Here is a 24,521-nt window from a genome sequence, read left to right as displayed (position 1 = left end):
CCAGCAGCTTTCCTAGCAAAAGATGCGAGCTCCAAGCTCCTCCCCTACCCATAATGCTCTGCTACCTCCCTCTAGCCCTCCAATCGAGTTTGCCATAGTATCACAGAATACTACTATAATACAAGGAAAAAAACACCTGAACATCCTAACCAGATGTCATCTGGGAAGTGAAAACAATGATCCTTCAAGGACGAACTACAGGTCAGGGGGTTGGAGGGAGGGTTGGTTGCTGACAAATGAAGTTACCTACACAGATGGAACGTTATTGTGAGTACATAACTTCTTTATCTGAAGTAGTTAACTTCATTTGATCAGCAACCTGTGGGACAGAGTCCCCAGCTACCAACAACTTGGGAGGTCCTTATGGCAGGATATTCCGGAGCACTGCAGAGCCAAAGGATGCCCTTCCTCTGAAAATCAGATCCAATTTATAATGTGTAATGAAAGTATGAGAAGAAGCTCAAGTAGCTGTTGAACAAATGTCATCCAACGGGACCCTCGACCAGAAGGCCACAGAAGTAGCCACAGAATGGGTAGAATGTGCCCGAACCCTCGCGGGCTCAGGTCGACCAGAGCTTCTGTATGTGACAAGAATGCATTGGGAAATCCACCTAGCTAAGGTTACCTTGTCACTGGTTTACCCAAACAGGACTTAGCAAATGAGACAAAGAGCTGTTCCGATTTTCGAAAAGCAGCCGTTCTGTGCAAGTAAAATCGTAACTGTCTATGTACATCCAGGCAATGGAGTCTGTACTCTCCTTTGTTGTGATAATTAGGAAAGAAGACAGGCAGGTTTGATGTTGGCTTCGGAAGCCACCTTAGGCAGAAAGGAAGGGTTAGCCCTGAGGGAAACTCTGTCTTTATGAAAAATTATGTATGGGGGCTTACTGCAAAGAGCTTGAAGCTCCGATATCCTTCCAGCTGAGGTAATAGCAATCAGGAAGGCAGTTTTCCAAGATACATACTTCAAGTCGACTGAAGCTGCAGGCTCAAAAGGGGGACCAGTCAGAGCTTGGAGAACTAGGGTTAAATCCCATGGAGGAACTGCTTCCTTAACAGGGGGTCTCAAAAGAAAAGTACCTTTCAGGAAGGTCTTGCAGATCTTAGAGGATGCTAGGGGCCCAAATTTGTTTCCAATGTGAAAGTGGGAAATTGCTGCAAGTTGAACTTTAACAGTTGAAGAACTAGCCCTCTGATGAAAGATTTGGGATAAAAAATCCAGGACTGCTGGAATAGGAGCCGTAAAAGGATCCAAATTCCTATGCTCTGCCCAGACAGAAAAACGTTTCCATTTACTCTTGTAGATTTTCCTTGTAGAAGGCTTATGAGCGGCCAACCAGGATAGCTTTAACTGAGGATGAGATACCGAGAGTCCTGGCCATTAAGGGAACTGGATCAACCAAGCCGAGAGTTTGAGGTTGTCCAGGTCGGGGGTCCTCAATCCCAAGGGGTGAGAAATCAGATCTGGAAGGGGATCTAAGATCCAGGGAGGATACACTAGATGAGACCGTAGGCATGGGAACCAGGTTTGACGAGGCCAGAATGGGGCTATGAGGATAACTCTGCCCCCAACAGACTAGCTTTCTGCAAGGATTTTGTCATCAATGGAAGAGGAGGATAAGCATAAAGAAGACCGGATGGCCAAGTATGAACCAGAGCGTCTCTGGGGTTTTCCCCTGGTGCGGGAATCAGAGCGAAAAACTTGCTGCACTTGGCGTTCGAAGGCGAAGAGATCGCAGCAAGGTTGACCCCATCTGAAGAAGATCTGTTTCGCTACTAAGGGGTTCAGAGACCACTCTTAGGGTGAGAGGATAGTTAGATTCAGCTTGTCCGCCAGAATGTTTGACCGACCCGGTATGTGCGTTGCTATGAGAAAGTGGTTGGTTGGTATCGCCCATTCCCACACTCTCATGGCCTCTCGGCAAAGTGGGTAAGATCTGGTTCCCCCCTTGCTTGTTGATGTACCAGACCACTGACATGTTGCCTGTCTGAATTGCAATAGTCCCTAGAGGAAGAAGGGCATGGAGAGCCTGCAACACTAGAAGCACTGCCCTCATCTCCAGGAGATTGATATGCAAAAGGGTCTCTGTGCGAGTCCACGTGCCTTGGATGGTTCTGTCCATGCAATGCCCTCCCCACCCGAGGTGAGACGCGTCCGTGGTCACTGTGACTTAGGGTGGGGGACATGGAGAAGGGGTGCCCTTCCCAGAGGTGCATGGAATGGAGCCATCAAAGTAGAGATTCCCTGCAAACCCTGCTGAGAGGAATAGGGACCGACAAGGGATGTAGTAGAATGGACCACTGGACCTGTAAGGTCCATTGAAGAATCCTCATATTCAGACGCATGAGCAGTGACAGGTTGATGGCCGCTGCCATGGACCCCAGAGCCCTCAGGACTAACTCCGCTGGAGGGGCCGAGGACTGAAGAAGAGCCAAAACGTGGAGGTTTAGATTCCGGAGTCTGTCCGACGTCTGAAAAACTTTGGACTGAATTGTGTCTATCCTGGCCCCCATCAAATCCAAGATCTAAGTGGGCTGAAGGGAGGATTTCTTGTGATTGATCGTGATCCCTAGATAGTGGGCGAAATGTAGGAAATAGTCTCTCGCTGAACATCATAGATGCCTGGTGGGGGTGGCTAGGAGCCAGTCATCCAGGCAAGGAAAGACCTGTATTCCCTGAAGCCTCAGGTGGGCTACTACAATTGCCATGACCTTGGGTGAACACCCTGGGGGCTGTGGTGAGACCAAAGGCTAGGACCCTGAATTGATAATGGCTGGCTCCCAGCCGAAAGCGGAGAAACCTCCTGGATCACCTGTCCATTAGAACGTGGTAGTATGCATCCTTGAGGTCTATGGAGCACATCCAGTCATTCTCCTGTAATAGTGGGAGAATGGATTGAATGATGACCATCCGGAACTTCTCTTTGGCAACTGACAGGTTCAGTGTGGACAGGTCGAGAATTGGCCACAAGTCCCCCTGTCTTTTTTGGCACCAAAAAGAACCTGGAGTAAAAGCCTGATCCGGATTGACCAGGGGGGGACGTGCCGAATGGCTCTTTCTTAGTAGCTCTCATTTCGAAGGCTGCCACCTCCCCTCTGATTGGGTGGTACATCGGGGAGGTGCCCCGACCGGGGAGGAGAACTTAGGAATGGAATTGAGTAACCTCTGGATATGATCCGGAGCATCCAGTAATCTGTCGTAATGGACTCCCAATATGCTAGATGCTCTGAGAAGAAATTCTTCGCCCCCCCCCCACTCTGCCTCTGGGCCGGCATCCACCCTATCCTCCTCTGTCTCTGAAGGACAAGGGATCCGGAGCGAAACGGGATTGTTGGGATTTCCGGAACCACATCATCTTCTGTCCTCTCTGGTTCCTGGAGAAGGACCTCTGAGTAGCCGAGAAGCGGATCCCGACAGCAGATGCCTTCCTGTCCTTCTCGCTCTGGAGTAGTGTATCGCGGAAGGTTTTGCCAAAAAGTGTAGAACTGTCAAAGGGGGCATTCACGAAGGACGCCTTGAAGGGTTCTGCAAAGTCGCAGAAATGGAGCCAGGCCTGTCATCGTAAGACGATGCCTGCTCCGCTGGCTCTAGCCGCTCCCTCTGTGGCATGGGAGAGAAGCTGCATAGAGGTGTTTGTGATAGACTTAAGAGTGGCCATTCAAGCCGAGAAGGTCCGTTTGTCCTCAGCCAACATGGACTCTGGGGGGGGTGACCCAGTGTACTCTTTGATTAGATCCCGCGGGAGATGCATCACGTGTGCCATACAGTTCAGAGACCTTACAGAGAAGGTTGCTGAAGCGAACATCCACTTTCCGAGGCGGTCCATTGTCCGAGACTCCTTGTCTGGAGGATGTACCGAGGAACTCTCCTGTGCTAATTCCTTCTTGGTGGCAGCCACCACCATGGCATCCACCGGGGCACCCTTGCTCCAAACTGTCCTGTCTGTAAGGGGGCTGAGAATCCTGTCCGGTCTCTTGAGTATTGGCTCCACAGTGTCTGGCTCCTTCCATGCCTTGGTAGTTATGAGGTCCACAAGGGGATCGGTGGGAGGGGACACCCAAGAGGTAGATGGGCCTGCATCGAATGCCTCCAGAAAGACAGACTCATCCGAGGAAGGCTTTTAGGCTGACCACCCCCCTCTAATATGAAGCATTTCCATAATGCCTCCAAATGAGACGTCCTCGGGGGTGATCTCGGGGAACCTTCTCCTTCCTCCAAGTCTGTGTCTTCTATGAGGGACTCAGGTGAGTCCAAGTGCCTCCTCTTGCACTTTCGTTTGTGAGGGACCTCCTCGGAGGGGGGGGGGGATGTCTGAGGAGGGCTCACCAACAATGTCCTGTTCCTCTACGGGAACCATCTGGGACATAGGCACAGGCTGTCCCTGGGGCCGGATGATGGAAGACGGGCCAGTTTGAGAGGGAATGGCGGGTGGACCCGTAGCAAGAGCCTGGGGCTTCGAATCCCTCAAAAGGACCCTCTCCACAATGTCGAATGTGAGCTGCTCTCCCTAGGATCTGAAAGCAGTCCCCTCTGATCCGGCGCATGGATCGGTGCCGGAGATGACCTGATCGGATCCGAAGGGGTAGTGCGATCCGACCTCAACCGAGCCGAAGGCACACTGACCCCTCCAGATCCGACACTCATCTCATGGCCCCGAGAGCTCAGATCCAAAAATGGATCAGACAAACTCAAAGGTACAGTTGGCGCCGAAGGAGGAAACACTGCTGGCGCCGACACCACCTCGGCTCCAAAGCTACTCGGATCTGACAGCTCTGAACCCCGGTAGCGGGTCGGAGAAGGAGCAATGGGGGAAATGGGGGGGGGGAGATAAGAGCACTCCCATCTGCAGCTGGGCCTGAAGAAATCGATGCATCATCCGGTCCATGTCTGCGTCGGATAAACTTCTTGTTGACATGGATGAGGCTGCCGAGGCTGGCTAGGAAGGCCACCTGAACAACCTCAAAGGTGACCGGGTCTCCTCCTCTGGCTCCGGGGAGAAACGTGGAGAATGAAGCATGGAGGGGGAAGACCCGGAGACCCTAAGAGGGGAGGCGAGTTGCTTAGACGGCCGGGCTGAGGAAGCTGAATCGGCCCGCCTCTTGTGGCTACGATGCCCATCCCTATCACGCTCCTTGTCTTTTTTATCCTTTTTTCTAGAGTCCCTTTCCTCCTGAGCCAAAGAGGGAGTTTGAATCCCGGCCAGGGGAGCGGGAACGATCGGTGGAGCAGCCGCAGCCTCGGCTGGCACCACAGAGGGGGAAGAGGACGAAGCAGAATCCGGGGGCAAAAGGTCCGCAAGGACTAGCTTAGTCCGCCTGTCCCTCAAAGCCCTGGGGTTGAAGGCCACACAGATAGTGCAGCCTGAAGACAGATGGTCCACACCCAGGCAAATAACACACAGAGTGTGGCCATCCGTTGGGGACAGCTTATGGCCACACTCTGAGCATTTAGAAAAAATTGCTTTCGGGCCATCAGACATTCTGAAGAAAACAGGCCCACACGCACACACCTTCACATACAGACAGAAGGGAGGAGGGAAATTAAAATCTACACTAAACTAACGATAAAACTACCCAAATAGATTAAGGGAGAAAAAGGGGTACCACACACTAAGAATATAGAGATTTTAAAGGAAAAAAGTTAAATTTCTACTTGAACTCACAAAACCAACGCTAGGAGCTTGTTCTCAGATGCTTCAAGAAGCCGCGGCAAACGAGATCTGAGGGCTAGAGGGAGGTAGCAGAGCATTATAGTTAGGGGAGGAGCTTGGAGCTCGGATATTTTGCTAGGAAAGCTGCCGGCTCGGATCCGATACCCACAGGTTGCTGATCAAATGAAGTTAACTACTTCAGATTATTAGTTACTATTGGTGACAGCTGATGGCACCATTCAAAAAATGCTCTTTATAGTAAAGTATCGATAAAGGCACATTCAAGAAAGGTATTCTTTTTTTGGCAACAAACATTTCAGATATAAACAGTTTTAGCTTCACAGATGAAAGCATTAAACTGTACCACAAGAGTTTTTTCAGGTAATAAAAAAATTTATTATATTACTATACAAACCTTTTGTTTATAGACATCTCTCATCTTGCATTCAAATTGACAAATACAGTGAACTACATTATGCAACATACATAAGTAAAATACTTCATATACCTTGGTTTAATCATATTACATAAAAGCAATTTAAATGAAACATTGAGTAAAAATGTAGTGTTATTAAATAGTTGTGAGAAAAGGTATGTGTTATAAGATCAAATACAGATTAAGGTGCCTCATTTTGCCTAAATCCAAACTGTACTCAGTATTTACAAATGTATTAACACAATTATACCTCCAGAAAATACACAGGATAAACATCTCTCAAAAAGTTGAGATTTACAACTATAAAAGAGAGAGGAGAAATGCAAAGACAACATAAGAACTGTAAAAACTGCTTCATGATAAAACATACAAATATATGACTATAGTATTACAATATACTTATTTACAAAACACATTTTTTCAGACATTTTATAAGAAACTGATATTTTTGAAATGGAGGTATAAAAACCAGCTCTATAGGTAGGAATAGTACATTAAAATGTTGCACTCTAAAATACTATTATTTAAGAATAAAATGCACAATTCAACATTCTGTTGTCTGCTACACCTTGGAACTTGCCAAGATATCTTCTACTAACTTTTTATACACCCACGCATCACCCTTAATCCTTTGTCTTCGTATGCCCACTGTTTCAAGTTTGCTTAGAAGACATACTTCCAGCTCAAACTGCATAGTCACCTTCCCAAAATCTGAATAGGTGCGGCACTTCAGAATATAGCTGCAAAAGCAAAAATGATTTCATCATATTTCATATGCCAACAACCAGATGAAATGATATATTGGACATAAATAGCTGTGAATGCAATTTCAGCATATTTCATAAATAACCATCTTTAAATGATGCATTACACTACAACCCACAATGGTTAAAGTGTCTACCTCACAAATGAAGGCACAGAGTTTGGTTCTCACCTTTGAAGAGAAATTGGCTAGGCTTAAAATGGCCTGTAAGGGCAGCTAGCTTAGTACTTACCTATGAACCCTTACAAACAATGGCATTGACAGAAAGGTTTTATTCCATTAGGTGATAAACCCTGTGCAAGGTTTTTATTGCTACAGAAGCATTCTATATATGCCTTGCAAGGTTGCATTAAAAGAAGTCACCGAGACAGATATGCTCACTGTAATTAGTGGATCTGTGAGGAAGTCTCATGAGTGGGTGTACAGCTGAGATATCCTCTCCTGCTGTCTACAGTTTGGCTCTCCAGCTCAAGTATCCTGTGTTATATACACCTCCTTGCCAATTTGTCCCAAACACTGAGTCAGCACAATCTGATTTGAAATGAAGCAGAATAAAATGACTGCAAGGATAAAGTATACTTGTTTGAATTACAGGGGCATCTCGAATAGCAACTGTTGCACACGGATCATGTTCAAACTCCATGAAATAGGAGTAATTATCAATGAAGTAAGGATTCTCTCTCAATTCAACTAATGCTGTGACTGCATATCTTTTGCATCGGACATCAAGAGTGCTCTTAGCAACTGCATGAATGTGAAGAATTCGTAGTATGACAAAAGTACAGTTGTGTACACTTACCATAAATGTAGATGTTCAAGTGTATTCACTGTTGCAGTCATTACATTTGGGTTTATCTGCTTACAGGTAGCCCTCAGTCGGCCTGATTATCAAAGTCTTGGGTCCTGCATTGGTTGATGTCCCATCTTCCATGACGTCAGGTAGTCAGGGGTATAAAGCATGCAGCCGACGCCATTACATCAGTTTTTCTTGCCCCAGATGTCTGGTGCCCCCATAATGGGAAGCAATTACATATATAAGGTTACACCTCCAAGAAAAAAAGCAAATACACCAGAAACCTTTAAGCATAGTAAGCAAGAATAGAGGTATAGTCAATAAAAGTCAGGGGGCTGGAGGGAGGGTAACCAGGACTGCAACAGTGAATACACTCGAACATCTACATTTATGGTAAGTGTACACAACTGTACTATGTTCCTTTGTGCTTCACTGTTACAGTCATTACATTTGGGTAGATTCCCAAAGCTAAGTAAGAGATGAGGCAATTAGATAGCATTGGGACCAGCTAGAAGGCCCTGCAAGACTGCAGTGACAAAACCAGCTCTGGATTTAGAAAAAATTGGCAAGTGGTAATGCTTGGTGAAGGTATGTATAGAACTCCAGGTAGTAGAATTCTAGGATGTCCCTGGTAGGGACACCTCTGAGAAAGGCTGGAGAGGTAGATGCAGCCCTGGTTGAATGTGGTCTTATCCCCTGTGGGATAGGTTTTCCACAGTGCTTACAGCAGAAATGAATACAATCACCTATCCACTAAGAAATGGTTTGCTTTGAAATGGCCTTCCCCCTCTGCCCCTGCAGCAAATTCAACCAGCAGCTGTTTAGATTTCCTGAGAGGTTTAGTCCTGTCCAAGTAAAATCCAAGTTGTCTGTGCACGTCCAAGGAGTGCAGTATTAGTTCCCCTTTGTTCTGTGGATTAGAAAAGAAGGTTGGCACATGAAAGGACTGATTAAGGGTCACACTGGATACCACCTTGGGCATAAAGGAGGGATTGATCCTGAGGGACACCCAGTCCGCATGAAAGATGATGAAAGGCTCCACTGCCATGAGGACCTGTAATTCAGACACCCTTCTTGCTGAAGTGATTGCTAGAAGGAAGGCTGTTTTCCAAGAAAGGAATTTCAACTCTGCATTTGCAGCTGGATCAAAGGGAGGTAGAGTGAGCTTTTCCAATACAAAGGTAAGGTCCCAGGCTAGAGTAGGTGCTCTCCTGGGTGAGTCTTAAGTTTTTGTCCCATCTGAGGAATTGCTTCAGCAGTGGATGAGAGAAGAGGGGTGGCTCTGTATTAGAATGAGCTGAAATGGCCGAGGCATGAATTTTGATGGAAGAAAAGGAAAGGCCTTTGTGAAGCATCTCAGTTAAGTATTAAAGAATGTGTGGTAAATTGGGCACTGTTGTGTCCATCCCCAGGGTTTAGTTCCAGGAACAGAATCTTTTCCATTTTTCAGCATAGGATTTTCTAGTACTAGGCCCCCTTGCCTCCAGAATGACATCCATCACTTGCTTACTGCGGGATGGTAATGGAGAGATCATGAAATTAGCCAGGCTGCAAGGCTCAGGGTTTGCAGCTGTGGGTGCAGAATCTGGCCCTCCTGCTGTGACAGCAGGTTAGGGGTCTGAGGCAGGTGCCATGGTTCCAGAAGTGACTGCGCAAGAGGGGATAGACCAGTGTTGGCATGGCCAGTATGGTGCAATAAGTATAGTTCTTGGTTTGTACTGTTTGATCTTTAGTAGCACTTTGGAGAGGAGAGGCATAGGGGGAAGGCATAAATGGATAGGTTGCACTTTCCAAGCTTGTCTGTGGGGAGTCCAGTGCAGAATTTGTCCAAGTGGTAGTTCTGAGGGGTAGCCAAAAGGTCTCTCTCTGGGCTCCCCCATTTGTTTCTCAAAATGTTGAATATCTTTGGATCCAGTTTCCACTCATGTGGGTCCATCAGATTTCTGCTTAGGTTGTCTGCCAATATATTTAACATGCCTGGCAGGAATTGAGCTTGTAGATGCACTTGGTAGCTCAAGGCTGTGTTCCACAGAGCCATGGCTAGTCTGCAGAGAGGGTATGAGTGGGTTCCCCCCTGCTTGTTTATGTACCACATAACAGTGGTGTTGGCTGTCTTTACCAATAATTGTCCTGGAAGAATATGGTCTTTGAAGGTTGTCAGAGCATTCTGTACAGCTAACATTTCTTTTTGATTGATATGCAGGTGCATTTGACTTTGGTTCCATTTGCCCTGAATGCACTGCCCTGCCAAGTGAGCCCCCTATGCATAGTCTGATGAGTCTGTTAGGGTTTGGGCAGCAGGGGCTAGAGTGAATGGCAGTCCCTTGTTTTGGTGGCAGACCTCTGCCCACCAAAGGAACTATCTTTAGACAAGGTATGATAGGAATCATTGATTCTAGGTCCTGCGAATGTTGACACCATAGGCTTTTTAGATACCATTGTAGTTTCCTCATATGCAGTCTTGCACATGGAATTAGTAGAATGCAAGAGGCCATGAACCCCAGGGCTTGCAGTATTTTCCTTGCAGACAGCTGGGTCTTTGTGGCCAGTTTTTTTGAAGTAGGCTGTCAAGTGAACTTTTTTCTCTGGCGTGAGATAGGCCATCTGGGAAGTTGTATTCAAGCTTGCGCCCAGGAATACCATTTGTTGGGCAGGGTTCTTTTCGTTTATGGTGTACCCCGGAGAAGTTTGTAACTTCTTTAAAATGCCAGATGGTTTAATAGTATGTCCTGGCTTTCTGCCTGAATTAGACAATCGTCCAGGTATGGGTATATCTGAATATTTCTTCTAGGCACTTTGTGAATACCCTGGGCACAGTAGATAAGCCAAAGGGCAGTGCAGAGAACTGATGGTGCAGGTAGCCTGTTCTGAAGCATAGGTATCTTCTGCAAGATTCCCTTATTGGGATGTGCAGGTAGGCTTCCTTTAAATCCAGTGTTGCCAACCAGGCATTTATGCCTAGCATGGGAAGCAGCTGATGAAGAGTTAGCATTTTGAATTTTGGGATTACCAAAAAGGTGTTTAGGATAGACCGGTCCAGGACAGGACGCCAGGAATAGTCTTTTCTGGGTACCAGGAAAAGTCTTGAGTAGCAACCTTGGCCCCATTCTTCTTCTGGGACAGGCTGAATAGCCCTGATGCTTAGAAGAGAGAACTTCCTTTTGAGCCTCTGCCCACTGATTTGGGGGTAGGTCTGGCCAACCATTTGGGGTTGGCAAGATGGAAGTGAAATCTGTATCCTTGGGAAATGAGAAGTTATGTACCTACCATAACGTTCCATGTTAGTTGTCTTCTCTCGCCTTCTTTCTTGCTTGATGGTTTCGGAGCCAATCCTCGGCTCCGACTCGGCACTTTGCTAAGCTCGAGAGTCACTTTTACCAGCTCGAGGCAGCCCCATATCCCATGATGCAAGGCAGTAAGTACCCAGATCTCGTTTGATGACTATAGGCAATAACACCTAGCATAAATAACTTCCAAAAAGGAAGAAAGAAGGAGAGAAAAAAGCCTGAAGGATGGTTGGAGGACCAGCACTGTATGGTCTTCAGAAGCATACTTCCATGTAGAGAGAAAGGTCTGTCCAGGCCAGGGGGAAGGAGGGAGGGTTGCAAGAAAGAAGGCGAGAGAAGACAACTAACATGGAACGTTATGGTAGGTACATAACTTCTCAATGTTAAGTTGTCAATCTCGCCTTCATTCTTGCTTGATGGGACCGCATCCCTAGCACCTCTATCCTGGGTGGCTCAATGGAACAGACTCTTGAGAACTGTAGAGCCAAAACTGGCTCTGTCCCTGGAGGCCAAATCCAATTTGTAATGGGAAACAAAGGTATGAGGAGTGGCCCAAGTGGCTGCTGCACAAATAGTGTCTAATGGAAGTCTAGCTTGAAAAGCTGTGGAAGTGGCTAAGCTTCTGGTTGAATGCGCTTTAGGTTTCGAGCACAGCTGTTTTCCCCTGAGCTGATAAATTTCAGAGATGACAGAAGAAAGCCATCTGGATAAGGTCACTTTTGAGACAGGAATGCCTTTCTTGTTATCAGCATAAGAAACAAAGAGCTGATCGGATTTCCTGAATTGTTTTGTTCTGTCCAAATAATATCTGAGTTGGCGGTGAACATCAAGATAATGTAATTTTTGTTCCGATCTGTTTGAGTAGCTTGGGAAAAATAAATACAGGAAGATCAATAGCCTGATTCAAATTAGTCTGAGGCGACCTTAGGCAAAAAGGTCGGATTAGTTCTCAATGATACTCTGTCTTTGTGGAAGACTAAATAGGGGGGGCGAACAGATAGAGCATGAAGTTCAGACACCCTCCTAGCCGATGTAATAGCAACCAGGAATAAAGTTTTCCATGAAAGAAATTTCAGGGAACATGAAACAGCTGGCTCGAAGGGAGGAAGAATCAAGGATGTCAGCACTAAATTTAGGTCCCATTGAGGAGGAGGACTCCTGATTGGAGGTTTCAGGAGAAAAATTCCTTTTAAGAAGGCTCTACAAAGCCTGTGGGACATAATGTTGTGATCTGCGAACCCGACATGAAAGTTCGAGATAGCAGCCAACTGAACTTTGACCGTGGAAGAAGAGGAGCCCGCGTGAAAGATTTCCGCTAAGAAATCCAAAACTGCTTGTACTGGAGCAGTAAAGGGATCAATATTTTTAGATTTTGCCCAACAAGAAAAACGTTTCCATTTGCTAGTATAAATCCCCCTAGTGGAGGATTTTAGGGAAGCTACTATGATGTCTCTAACAGGATTAGAGATCATAGGAAGCCTGGCTAAGGAAGGAAGTGGAGCAACCATGCTGTGAGGTTGAGAGAAGGGATAGACAGGTGCAGCTGACCCGATTGGTGAATCAGAAGGTCTGGCACTGGGTCCAGATGTCACGGCTGCACCAAAAGGTGACGATGGAGGAACGGAAACCAAATTTGTCGAGGCCAATAAGGAGCAATGAGAATCATTTTGGCTCTCAAAATGGTGGCTTTCTGGATTACTTGTGGAATCAGCGGAAAGGGAGGAAAGGCATAAAGAAGTCCCTGGGGCCAATCTTGGGTCAGAGCGTCTCTGGGGGGAAGGCCTGGCAGTGGGAAGAGAGAGAAGAAGTCTGGGCATTTGCTGTTTTGGGGAGTAGCAAAAAGATCGCAACATGGGCGGCCCCATTCTAGAAAAATCTCCTCCACTATAGATTGTTTGAGAGACCACTCGTGAGGCATGAGAATAGCTCTGCTCAATCTGTCCGCTAAAATGTTGGTTTTCCCAGGGATATGCATTGCTACCAGAAACCGATGAGAGGAGATCGCCCATTGCCAAAGTCTGAGCGCTTCTCGACACAAGGGGTAGGACTTGGTTCCGCCCTGTTTGTTGATATACCATACTACAGACATGTTGTCTGTGTGGACTGCAATTGTCCCCAAGTGAAGAAAGTCGTTGAGGGCTTGCAACGTTAAAAGCACTGCTCTCATCTCTAGGACATATGTGCAGGTGGTATTCGAACGGTTGCCACGTCCCATGAACCATCCTGCCCTGATAATGCCCCCCCCCTCACCTGATCAGGGAGGCATCCGTAGTGACAGTGGCTACCGGGGCTGGGGGTACAAAGGGTCTGCCTTGGTAAATCTGGGGAGAAGTAATCCACCAAGAAAGATGATTCTTGCAAATCTGTGTCACCAGTATTTGGTGACGCATCGGAAGTTGTTGGTAAGACCACTGAGTGAACAACATCCACTGAAGAAGGCGCATATAGAAGCGGGCCAGGGGAAGAAGGGTAATGGCCGCAGCCATGAGGCCCAACACCTTTAGAACCATTCTGGCTTGTACTTTCTTGCTGGCTAGGATGATTCTCACGTGACTTTGTATATCTGAGATTCTTTGGTCTGTGAGGGTAGCTGACATCTGAACAGTGTTTAAGTTTGCGCCTATAAAAGTAATAGACTGGCAGGGCAATAAGGAGGATTTTTCGTAGTTGATCGAGATGCCCAATTGAGTGCAAAGATTTATTGTGTAATCCCTGGCTTGAAGAAGTTGATGCCTGGTGGTGGCTGAAAGGAGCCAGTCGTCGAGATACGGAAACACCTGGAATCCTTGACATCTCAGGTGAGCCGTGACCACTGCCATACATTTGGTGAACACTCTGGGGGCTGTAGTGAGACCAAAGGGCAGGGCTCTGAATTGGAAATGACTGGACCCCAGCCGAAAGCGGAGAAACCTTCTGGAGCGTCTGAATTTTTATGTGATAGTACGCATCCTGAAGATCTATTGAGCACATCCAGTTGTCCTTCTCTAAGAAGGGCAGAATTGACTGAAGTGTGACCATTCGGAATCTTGTCTTTCTCACAGACTTGAGTCTGCTGAGATCCAATATTGGTCTCCAGTCTCCCGTCTTTTTGGGGACCAAAAAGAATCTTGAGTAGATTCCGGGCTCTGAATGGTCTGTTGTAACTGGCTGAATGGCTCTTTTTTGTAGAAGTTCTAATACTTCTAACTCTGCAATTTCCCTTAGACCGGGTGGTACATCTGGAAGGGAATTTGAGTGAGAGAAGGGAGTTTCCTCGAAAGGAATTTTGTAATCCTCGGATATGATCGACTGTACCCATCTGTCTTGAGTGAGGGAAAGCCAGGCTTCTGGGTACAGCGATAGTCTTCCCCCGACTGCCTCCAAGGATGGACAGTCGGGCAACATCTCAGGGATGCTGAAAGGGCTCGTCAGAGAGAGGCTCTCTGCTTCCCTGGTTTTGTGGACCCCCTCTGCCTCTAGAGCGGCGTCTGTTATTGTTACCCCCTCTGCCTCTAGGGGTAAACTGACCACGTGTATCCGGCGTGACTGCTTGGGATTTACGGAGCCACATTTTGCCACCCTTCTGTCCTTTAGGATAAGGTCTAGAAGGGGTGGAAAAACGGACCCCTACGGCAGAAAGAGTCTTGCCGTCCTGCTCACACCTGGTCAATGTTTCCTTCACTTGAGGGCCAAACAAAGCTGACCCATCAAAGGGAGAGTTTGTGAAGGACGCCTTAAAGGGATCTGCAAAATTACAGAGCCGCATCCAGGCTTGGCGTCTAAGAGCCACACCTGTACCTGCGGCCCTACTCGCTCCATCTGCTGCATATGATATCAGTCGCATGAAGGAGTTAGCAATAGAATTAAGGGTTCCTAGCTGCGAAGCAATTTTCTCTTGAGCCCCTGCAGCTGTGGGATCCTGTACTACTTCACCTAGCTCCTTAAGGATGTCCCTTTGGAGTCTGGTGAAGTGACATAAGTAGTTCAGCGAGCGCATAGCAAAGGTCACTGAAGAGAACATCCACTTACCATACTTATCCATGGTCCTAGAGTCCTTATTAGGAGGATGGACAGGTACGGAAGGATCTGCAAGTTCCTTCTTAGTGGCAGCCGCCACCACCATGGCATCAGCAGGGACACCTTTCGTAAGGAATTGCTTGTCTGAAGGGGCAGTAATAAATTTAGACGGCCTCCTAGGAAATGGCTCTACAGAGTCAGGAGCAGCCCAAGCCTTGAGCAATAACCTGCATAAGGGGGTCGAAAGGCAGAGACACCCAGGAGGTGGAGGGCCGAGATCCAAACGCCTCCAGGTATACCGACTCATCCTCAGAGGGATTATTGGAGGGCCAGTTTCCCCTCTGTTTAAGGAGTTCTAGGATGTCTGAAAAGGAGACATCCTCAGAGGGGGATCTTGGGGATCCCTCCGACTCATCTAAGTCGGTATCCGAAGTGATAGACTCGGGGGAGTCTACGTGTTTCCTCTTACAGGTCCTCTTGCGCGGAGGATCCCCTGACTGATCAGGAGAATCCTCAGAAGAGGGGGTTCTTCCCAGTGGGGAAACCTGAGGCGGAGGATCTCTGGGTCCGGGAGCAAGAGAGATGGCAGAGATATCGACAGGCACCATAGAGGGAGGAGCTAAGGGAACAGACTGCTGGCTGAGTCCAGTGGCCAGCACACTCTTCATCACCTCGAAGGCTCCCCTCCCAGGGAGGTCCGAGAGAACCCGTTCCGAAGAAACCGGAACTCCAGGGCCCACCGAAAGGGAAGGCTCCGAGGCAGATGTCGGAGCAGAGCTCACCAAGGCCGAGGCTCCAAGGGGAAGAGTGGGGTCGGACAAGGGTCCGATGCCACTCACCCCCTCGGAGGAGACCAGGGAAGCCCGACCACCGAATCCCTCTAAGGAAGGTCTCGAAGAGGAGATAAGAGTAGAGGCTGAGGGAGCAGAAGGGGGGGGTATCTGTCCCTCAGCCATAGCAGAAACTATTCCCGAAGACTCCAGCTCCAAACTCTGAGGTAGAGTCAAAGGAGGAACTGCAAGGGGGTGTGGACTAATAGTAGTCTGTTGAGACGGACTATGTAGCATCTGGGCCAGTGCCTGTGATTTTAATAATCTACTGACCACCCTCTCTAAATCATGGTCAGAAAGCCTGGATGACCTAGATAAATCGGCTTCGATGGCTCCGTTCCGAGAGGAGAGGTGAGGCCGGAGCAGAGAGTATCGGTTCCAAGGAAGGGGACCTGGACCTCTTCCTCGAAGGAACCATCGGAGCCGACGAAACCATGGATGCAGTCGGAGCCGAAGACTTTTCGGCACCGACAGAAGGTCTCGATGCATCGGCTCCGGCCGGAGCCGATACAGACATAAAAGTAAGGGTGTCGAGCCGGTCGGCGCCGACACCGGCCTGAGCCACATGGTGGTCGGAACCAATCGGAGCCAACACCGATGTGACCGAACCAGTATCGGCACCGATAGCCATCGGTGGAAGGTTTGTGAACCAGGATCGGCTCCAGCTGGAGCCGATCTCGACTCTGAAAGAGTCGAACCGAGGCCGCAGGCTTAGACACAGAAGCCTGGGCCTTGGAAGACTTGAAGTCTTACTCGAGCCGACTTAGCTGGAGAGCACTCCGGTTTAAGTAGGCCCCTTAAAATCAATTTGTTTCTCCTCTCCTGCAGGACTCTCTGGCTAAAGGAATGACAAATCGCACAGGAGTCCTGCAGGTGGAGAGGTCCCAGGCAGTATAAGCAAGAAGTGTGACCGTCTGTCAGAGACATCTTCTGACAGCACGAGTCACACTTCTTAAAGCCTGAGACCCTTTCCTTGGACATGGTTGCAGAAACACACACACAACACAGTCCCAAGAAACAGTTATCCCAAAAATAATCAAATAACTAACCTCTCACACACACACACACACCCTAACAAGGGGGGGGGGATGGGAGGGGAGAAGGCCTGACTAAAAAAATTAAGGAGTGAGGGATTTTCTAGTCAGAAAGGGACTTAATCTAAACTAAAAACGTTAAATATAAAGTTTTAAGGTGAAAAAGGGGCAAAAACAGTATTATCTAAAACACTTACCAGGAGCTGGCAAAAGGAGGACCTCATCAGCGAAGCGGCAAACGAGATCTGGGTACTTACCGCCTTGCATCATGGGATATGGGGCTGCCTCGAGCTGGTAAAAGTGACTCTCGAGCTTAGCAAAGTGCCGAGTCGGAGTCGAGGATCGGCTCCGAACCCATCAAGCAAGAATGAAGGCGAGATTGACAACTTAACATCTATAGTTAAAACCCATTTGTCTTGGGTAATGAGCTGCCAATTTTTTGCATGCAGGGCGATCTTACCCCCCTAAAGGAACAGTCAGTTAAAGCAGGGCTTGGAAGGTTTAAAGTTAAGTCATTGTGATAGTTTACCATAGGGGGTGTCTTACTACTCCCAGCTTTGGAAGTGGGAACCCCCCCCACTACTTAGGCCTGTGAGTACCTTGGTACTGAAGCCTGGGAGTTCTGCTGGCTCTGGGTTTGGACTGAAGGCCTGGAAGAGGCAGGAAAGGACCAATTCTTAGAGAGCCAGTGCCTACTAAATCTAGGAGGCTGTACTTGCAGGAAATCTTGAACAGTTTGCATAGATTTAGCTTTTTCCTCCATCTTTTTAAGTACTACTTCTGCTTTGTCTTGGTTTAAGGGAGCATCCAGTAATTTAGCTTTAACATGATCTGGCAAAGATTGCTCAAGCATGCCTTCTACGTACAGACCCAGTGACAGCAGCCCTGCAATATGCCTCTAATGAACCAAAACCACATTGCAAAGTATGTTTTCCAACTTGTTCAGCAGAATGCATTAAATCCTGTAATTCTTTATTTTCAGCACAGTCAGGAATCAACATCATTTTCTGTTTAAGCAATCCAATAATATGCTGCTGATACTTTAACATATGAAACTGGCAGTTTAAGGCCCTAATGGCCAAAGTTGCAGAAGGGTATACCTTCTTACCCTATCTGTCCAGGGCCCTGGAATCTCTATCAGAGGGGGTAGGATTTTTGTCAGTGGTAGCCTTAATGCCTTTGCGTCCCTGGGAAATGGTCTCAGGATCAGCAGTAGGGTTCTTAAAGAGGACCTTGTGAAAGTCAGGTACCCTATAATACCCATCAGGTTTAATGGGAGCCGGAGGTAGAGAGTCAGGGGCCAGCTAGATTCCGAGAAGGCATAATCTACAATGTCCAAAACAGGAGGGATAGCTAAAGGCTTGTGTTGAGGTAGGAGTAAGAATTCCTCTAAGCCTCTTTTTGGAGTCAGAGTAATCCTGGCTTTCCTAGTGGAAATGCTCCCTAAGAGTAAGCAAGGTTTCACCAAAAGAGAAATCCTCTGGAGGGGAAGCAGAGGGAATGCAGTCCTCTGCATCAGAATCCTCATAGGTAGATAAGGGCAACTTCTGGTCATCAGAGAAAGCAGAAATTTCAGAATCCTGATCAGAAGAATCCTAAGGAAAATCAGTTCTAGGTCTCAGAGGGAGAAGGGTGGCTTCCCCTGATTAGAGTAGTAAGGTCTTCAGCCTTTCTTATTTGTTTTTTAGGCATAGGGGCCTGACCATGCGGTCTAGGCATCGGTTTTCTAGGCATGGATCGAGTTTTAGGCCTTGAAGAAGATTGCGTTGGTTTAATATGCAAGTCAGTAGGTCTGAATACACCCCTCAGAAGCCGGTGTCTGCGCAGCGGCTCCGGACCCATCCAAGATAGAGACATCCGCAGGTTCCACAGCCGAAGAAGCATCTCGCGGCATACCGGACTCCGAATGGGTCTCAGTAGAGGCCTTTGAATCTGAAGTAGCGGGTATCAGAGGCTGCAAAAGCACCTCACTGAGTACCAGCGAACTGGCGACTAGCTTAGGAGAAGTGTTGTCGGCAGCTTTGGACCTATGCGGTCTCTCTGCCTTTATCTTTGCATTTTTTTTGGAATGTCGGTAGTCAGGTGGCTTACCGAGCCATTTCTGGACAATTGAACCGGGTACCAAATATTTAGATGCAAAAATGAACAGTCGAATAGTTCGAGGTTTGAATAAGGCACAAAACCAACAGCGAGGAACGTCGTGGTCTGGGCCTAAGCAAGGAATGCAGTACAAATGAAAATTTTTATGAGGTATTTGTGTTCCACAAGAAATACAATTGTTCACTATTACTGACCTCTGTTTAGAGCAAGAAAAAGGATCCCCAACAGGGCACTTAGCTTTGTTGAAGACTTAGGATCTGAAGCTCAAACAAAAATTTCAGGAGTCGGCCGACCGGCACTTGCGAACTGCTTCTGCTTTGGGCACCGCACTGCAAGAAAGACTGATGTAATGGTGTCGGCTGCATGCTTTATACCCCTGACTACCTGACGTCATGGAAGATGAGACAGCAACCACACAGGACCCAAGACATTGATAATCAGGCCGACTGAGGGCTTACCTGCAAGCAGATAACCAAAATGTAATGACTGCAACAGTGAAACACGAAGAACATCCCCCGTACAACACCAAAGCTAGAAAACAGCCAAATGGAAAAGTCACAAAATGCAACATTAAAGTGGCAAAAGAGCAGTCTCCAAGACTCATGATCCAATCAAGTATGAACAGAAGGACATGTAGCAATGGTACAAAAAACCCCACAGTGGACACATCTGTCACTAAAACATCCATCCTGTTTCTCCCTATGATAACACTAATTTTCTTTTACAGGGGCAGCAAGATCTTGACATATTCCTTCTGAAAGGGGGGGGGGTCTCCTGCTCTAGAAAGAAATGACCTTACAGCACCCCCTGAGTGAAATCACCCATGTCCCACTGGTCAGGAGGAGTGCTTTATTTATGCAGTCAGTAGCCTGGCTCTGATTACCCTGGTAGAGAACAGAGAAATCATTTTTGCTATTCTGCCTCCAATGTCTGATGATCGTGTGTTTACTTCAGTCCATTTGGTCATTTGTTCCACATCACCAAGGCAAGGGCTGACTTGAGGGTAGCGCAATTCAGAAAGCCTTCAAGGGTGATTGGAGGGTGTAACAAGTGAACAATGGAGGACATTCCCCTCGGTCTTGAAAGGGGAATGCATCTTCCATGCAGCCTTGCTCCTCTCTGAGGCAAGAGTGAGCCTTCAAGGCAGGTGATAACACTGTCCATTGCATCCCCAAATGCAAGTATGCCACTTACTACTTCAGAGAGGGGTAAAAGCAGGTCAGGTCCCTTCACTTCTCTCCACAGGGCCACTATCAAACCCAGGTCACCTGGGTCACAGTCAGGTCTTTATTCCTCTGCACTATGGAGGCAGGCTTAATGGAGACACATCTAAAGCAAACAGTGGAAGCATTCATGTTCCTAATTTACTTTGCTTGAGTTCATCATTTTCCAAAAGGCAGTCAACTGATGAAAAAATGGTAGTCAGCAACTCACTTGGAAAAGCAGTTAACTGCACAGCTCACATCTTGCAAAGGCAGCAAATACGGTTACTGTATTAGGGAACCCTTGGCAGGTCTACAGGTAGAATAGATCTGAAACTCCTTTCTGTACAGATCAACTGACAGAGTAAGATTACATCCATTGAAACATTTAGCACCCTTCCTTTACAGAGCAACTAGGGTGAATCCCTAGTAAGTAAAGCAGGGTGGAAAATGCAAGAAAAAAAAGTCCAGAATCCAAAGTTCAGGAGTCACAGTCCTGAAATTTACAGGGTACCCAGAGTCGTCTGGGCTTCACTCTGGTTGAGACAATACTAAGTGAAGATGTGCACAGATGCTGTGCCTCAGATGTCTGCAGAAAACATTACTGAACCAATTTCTGAAAGAAGCCACATCTTTGACCTCAGGGACTTGAGCTGAACTGAGTAGATCACAGAGGAATCCACTCAGGGATACCTGGTAAGGGAGTGAGTGCTCTAAGCTGGGGGCTTGTAAAAATGTCAGTCTTTAGAGTCACAGAAGCAGAGACTGTGTGCTTCCAAACTGCACTGATAGCAGGCTTTAAAAGCAACAAAGGCAGAAATGACCCAGGGCTCTTCCTCTCTTCCAAGATGCACATTTAGGCATTTCTTGGGGAACGAATGAAGGCCAGAAAACAGTCTCCATAAGGCCTCATGATCTTCAATAGCTATCCAAAAAAAGGGTTAACCAGAGGGAAGCTATGAGATGGGAAAGACTTACTATCCTTGCCCATCTCAATATTAAAAGGCTCATATGTAGTTATTAGGCATGAGGTCCAGAAGGCCACTGAGGAGCTTACCCCAGTTTTCCCAATTTACTTAGGACATGCATTAATTACCTTACATGCTCGACGTCACACAGTAAGCAAATAATGGCTGACTGAATCAAACTTTGCACCACACGACGCAACTCATTAATACCTCATAGCCTTCATCCTCTACACCAACTGTCAGTCTTAGAGTCCTCAGATTTCACAACAGCCTGACCATGAAGGTGTCACCAAAATCTACCATCTCTAGAAGTGAGTCTGCTCATTCACCATCTTCCAGTACATAGATGAGAAAAACGTATGTCATGCTTGGCACTGGCAAAAGAGCAATAAATCTCCAAAGGGGCATGTACACCGAATTCCACAAAAATGTAAACATTTCTTTGATGGCTAAGCCTTGAAAGGTGAGGTCAGAATGGGGATGACCTGACAAAGACCCTCAGTCTAGGCCAAGACACACTGCTAGACCGAATCTGAGACCCAAGGAGTTTGTCTTTAGGCCTCACTAACCCAATGCCAGGTGACAAGGTGCTGTCCTCCCCAGGACCGGGACAGTTGGTAGTAAGCAGTGATCAGTCAAAGCACTGATCAATCAATAAGGCACTGGACAGCAACTGCAACTTTGAACACACCCACTGATGTTGACATCAGGGTTACCCCTCTACCAATTTGCTCTTTGTCCAGTGATGTAAAGTGTGAGTGTGGGATTAAACTGACTAGCTGAGGAAATGTCCAGCACCTATGGGGACTGGAAGACCATTTTCACAACTGAATTACAGTGGCCTGACAACTTTTTATCTTTATGATGGCTTTGGTGGAGGTGACATTGTAAGATTAATCTTCATTCTGGTCTCCAGGTGAGAAACTTAACCACCCCCATCCTCCTGATACTGATGTAGTCCAGGATTATCACCCTCGACTGGATGTACAAGGTAGGACTTTAGGTGCTTATGCCAGTGCCTTACATGGTACAAAACAGTATAAGCAAAACTGGTGAAAGCTTTGAGAAATAATTTGATGGCTACAAGTATGCTAATTTCATTAGCTTCTAGACAAGAAATGCAAATTTTCAAAAGCATGCATCAAGAGCAAGGTCTGAACAAAAAGAGTAGCAGAAAAGAACAGATAGGCTCAAATACTAGGTGACTATATGTAGTCAGTGTATTACAAAGCATGTGCTGGCACCAGGCAGTACACACACAAGCAAAACAAGAAATGCCAAAAAGTGACAAATTGTGACTTCTGGATAGAGTAAACCCAGTTGTGACATACCAAACAGAGACCTTTATATGTTAGATTAACCAGGTCCCCTTCGTGGGGAACTAATTGGTCCTTTAATCACCAGCTTTGTGGGTAGCTGATTAGATAAATGCCAGAAAATCAAACACCAGTCACAAAAACAATACATAGCTCTTCTTTGTTTGGGGAGAGCCTTCTGGTACTTCTGCTAGTTAGCCAGCTTCCTATTTTTTATAGATTTTTCTTAGGAACCTGTTTTTTTCCTATTTTGTCTGGTAGTCCTGGATCATGAAGCCATCTTTGCACTCCAATTATGACTCAATTTTGGAGTATGAGGTTCATAAATTAAGATGCGCATATTTTTGTATTTGTGTGAAATGTGCATTTGAAATTTTCATGGTAGTCATTTAAGGTCATTTAAGGGACTATCAAATGAATGTGCTACTGAACACTCCAGTTTACAAATAGGTGTAAAAATTATAAAACTCCGAGTTCTACAAGATGAAAAATTCCAGATAGAGAGACTGTTTTCCTGATAACAGTTTGAAAAATGTTTGCAACATTTACCATGTTGGTACCAACTCCAACTTAACATATGCAAGCAGTAATGCTGCCTCATCATTTTAAGATAATGTAGCTGATGATACACTTGTTGCACCTTGATATTCACAAGGATAAAATTATTTGGTGAAAAATCCCAAGAATTGAAGCGCATGTGAACAGTAACGTTCCCCCAACCAAGTTTATTTTTGTTAACTGCGTATATCCTATGGTATTACTTGCTGCCTTTATTTAATTCAGTTTATATGGTAAATGTCTTTTATTTCCATTTTAATATTCATTTTTATTATTGCAGTGTTTTACTTGTGTACTGTACCTTCAGATTTACATCTCAGGTCAGAGTGTGCCTGGGTAGCCTTTCCCATGTGTGTGTACTTGACTCAAGTTATAGTGGGAGTCTTCTGTTATTATGGGGACAGTTTGTTTCATGTTATTCACTTCATCTCTCTTCTTACATTGCCCCATTTTCTCGGAATTCATGCTTTCACTTTCTTCATTTTTTAAGACTTTTTGGATGTCTTACCGTTTCTGATCAGGTTATATACTTGCACTTGACATTGCAGCGTTTTATTATAAGTGCAAAGTGTATTTAATTTCTACACTCCTGATGCCTGTTTTTTTCTATTTCATGTTTTTGTTATGCAGACATAGCAATGTATTTGGGTTGGAATGTACATCTCTGGTGATATTTAACACATTCACTGGTTTGCTTTTGAGTACATGTGTCAGACAGCTCTTCCTTGTTTGAAGAGGAGGAAAAAAGCTAATCAAGACAGTGACATTTTGCTAGATTTCAAAAGATACAGCAGGGATCTGTGACTGAAGGTCAGGTCCAGGTGGTGTGCACTACCCCCCCCCCCAAAATTCGTAACAGATTTGATACATGGGTAACTATGTGACTGACAACTATCTGCATCTATTTTAAGGGGACAAGATTGTAGTTTTGGACAAAAGAATATGTTTTTTCTATTGAAGAAATAGAGTATATGTATGCTAAATATCTCTTATAAGCATCTCAGGTGTGCTTGCCCATAGTCACTTTATGCAGCAAGTGGAAGGACAAACATTTTCAAACAAAATGCAAAGGTACTTACCTGTGTAACTGATACTACCACAAGTAGACAGAGTAACGTAAGACCAGACCATAAAGTGAACTCTTTTGAAGTCACCATCTCCCCTGAACCCCACCCCCCCAATCAGGTTCAAACGAAAACCTTTTCCAAAGCAGACTACAATCTCCTCAGAGCAGGTATAAGCAGCTTCACAGCCATCGTCCCTTCAGTTGGAACTGGCACTAATGTCAAAGCCTACATAGCTGTACGGACTCAGCAATAACTTACAGGAAGAAATCATCTTCCTCAAGGAAGATTAAGCCTGTCTGGTGGACAGCAGCAATAAACAAACTATAATAGAAGGAAAAAAATGCTGTCCAGGGCTAAGAAGGAGCAGGTGCCAAGTTAGAAGCAATGACCAAGTAAGGTCAGTGGTGAAATCCTCTAAGGCTAACTTTGAGTCCAAATTGGCCATATCCACAGACAATCACAAGGTCTTCAAATATGTCTGCAGTCTCAAAGGCAACACCAAAAATCTGTTCTGAACTGG

At 46.3% G+C, this 24,521-nt stretch overlaps 1 protein-coding gene across 1 annotated transcript in view; it reads right to left on the bottom strand.

The window, feature by feature from the left end:
* Positions 1–6,023: 6,023 nt before the first annotated feature.
* Positions 6,024–24,521, bottom strand: part of MELK (maternal embryonic leucine zipper kinase) — a gene marked incomplete in the record, with an annotated part of 949,965 nt that continues 931,467 nt past the window's right edge. Inside the window, 1 exon segment of the mRNA XM_044058955.1 lies at positions 6,024–6,827. Coding sequence (XP_043914890.1) covers positions 6,650–6,827 — 178 coding nt within the window.

This window comes from Protopterus annectens, chromosome 17.part0 (genome assembly GCF_019279795.1).
Source record: "Protopterus annectens isolate FY-2018-M chromosome 17.part0, PAN1.0, whole genome shotgun sequence".
Classification (NCBI taxonomy): domain Eukaryota; kingdom Metazoa; phylum Chordata; order Ceratodontiformes; family Protopteridae; genus Protopterus; species Protopterus annectens.
Note: the sequence above shows the minus strand (reverse complement) of the source record. Positions and strands in the feature narration are given on the sequence as shown.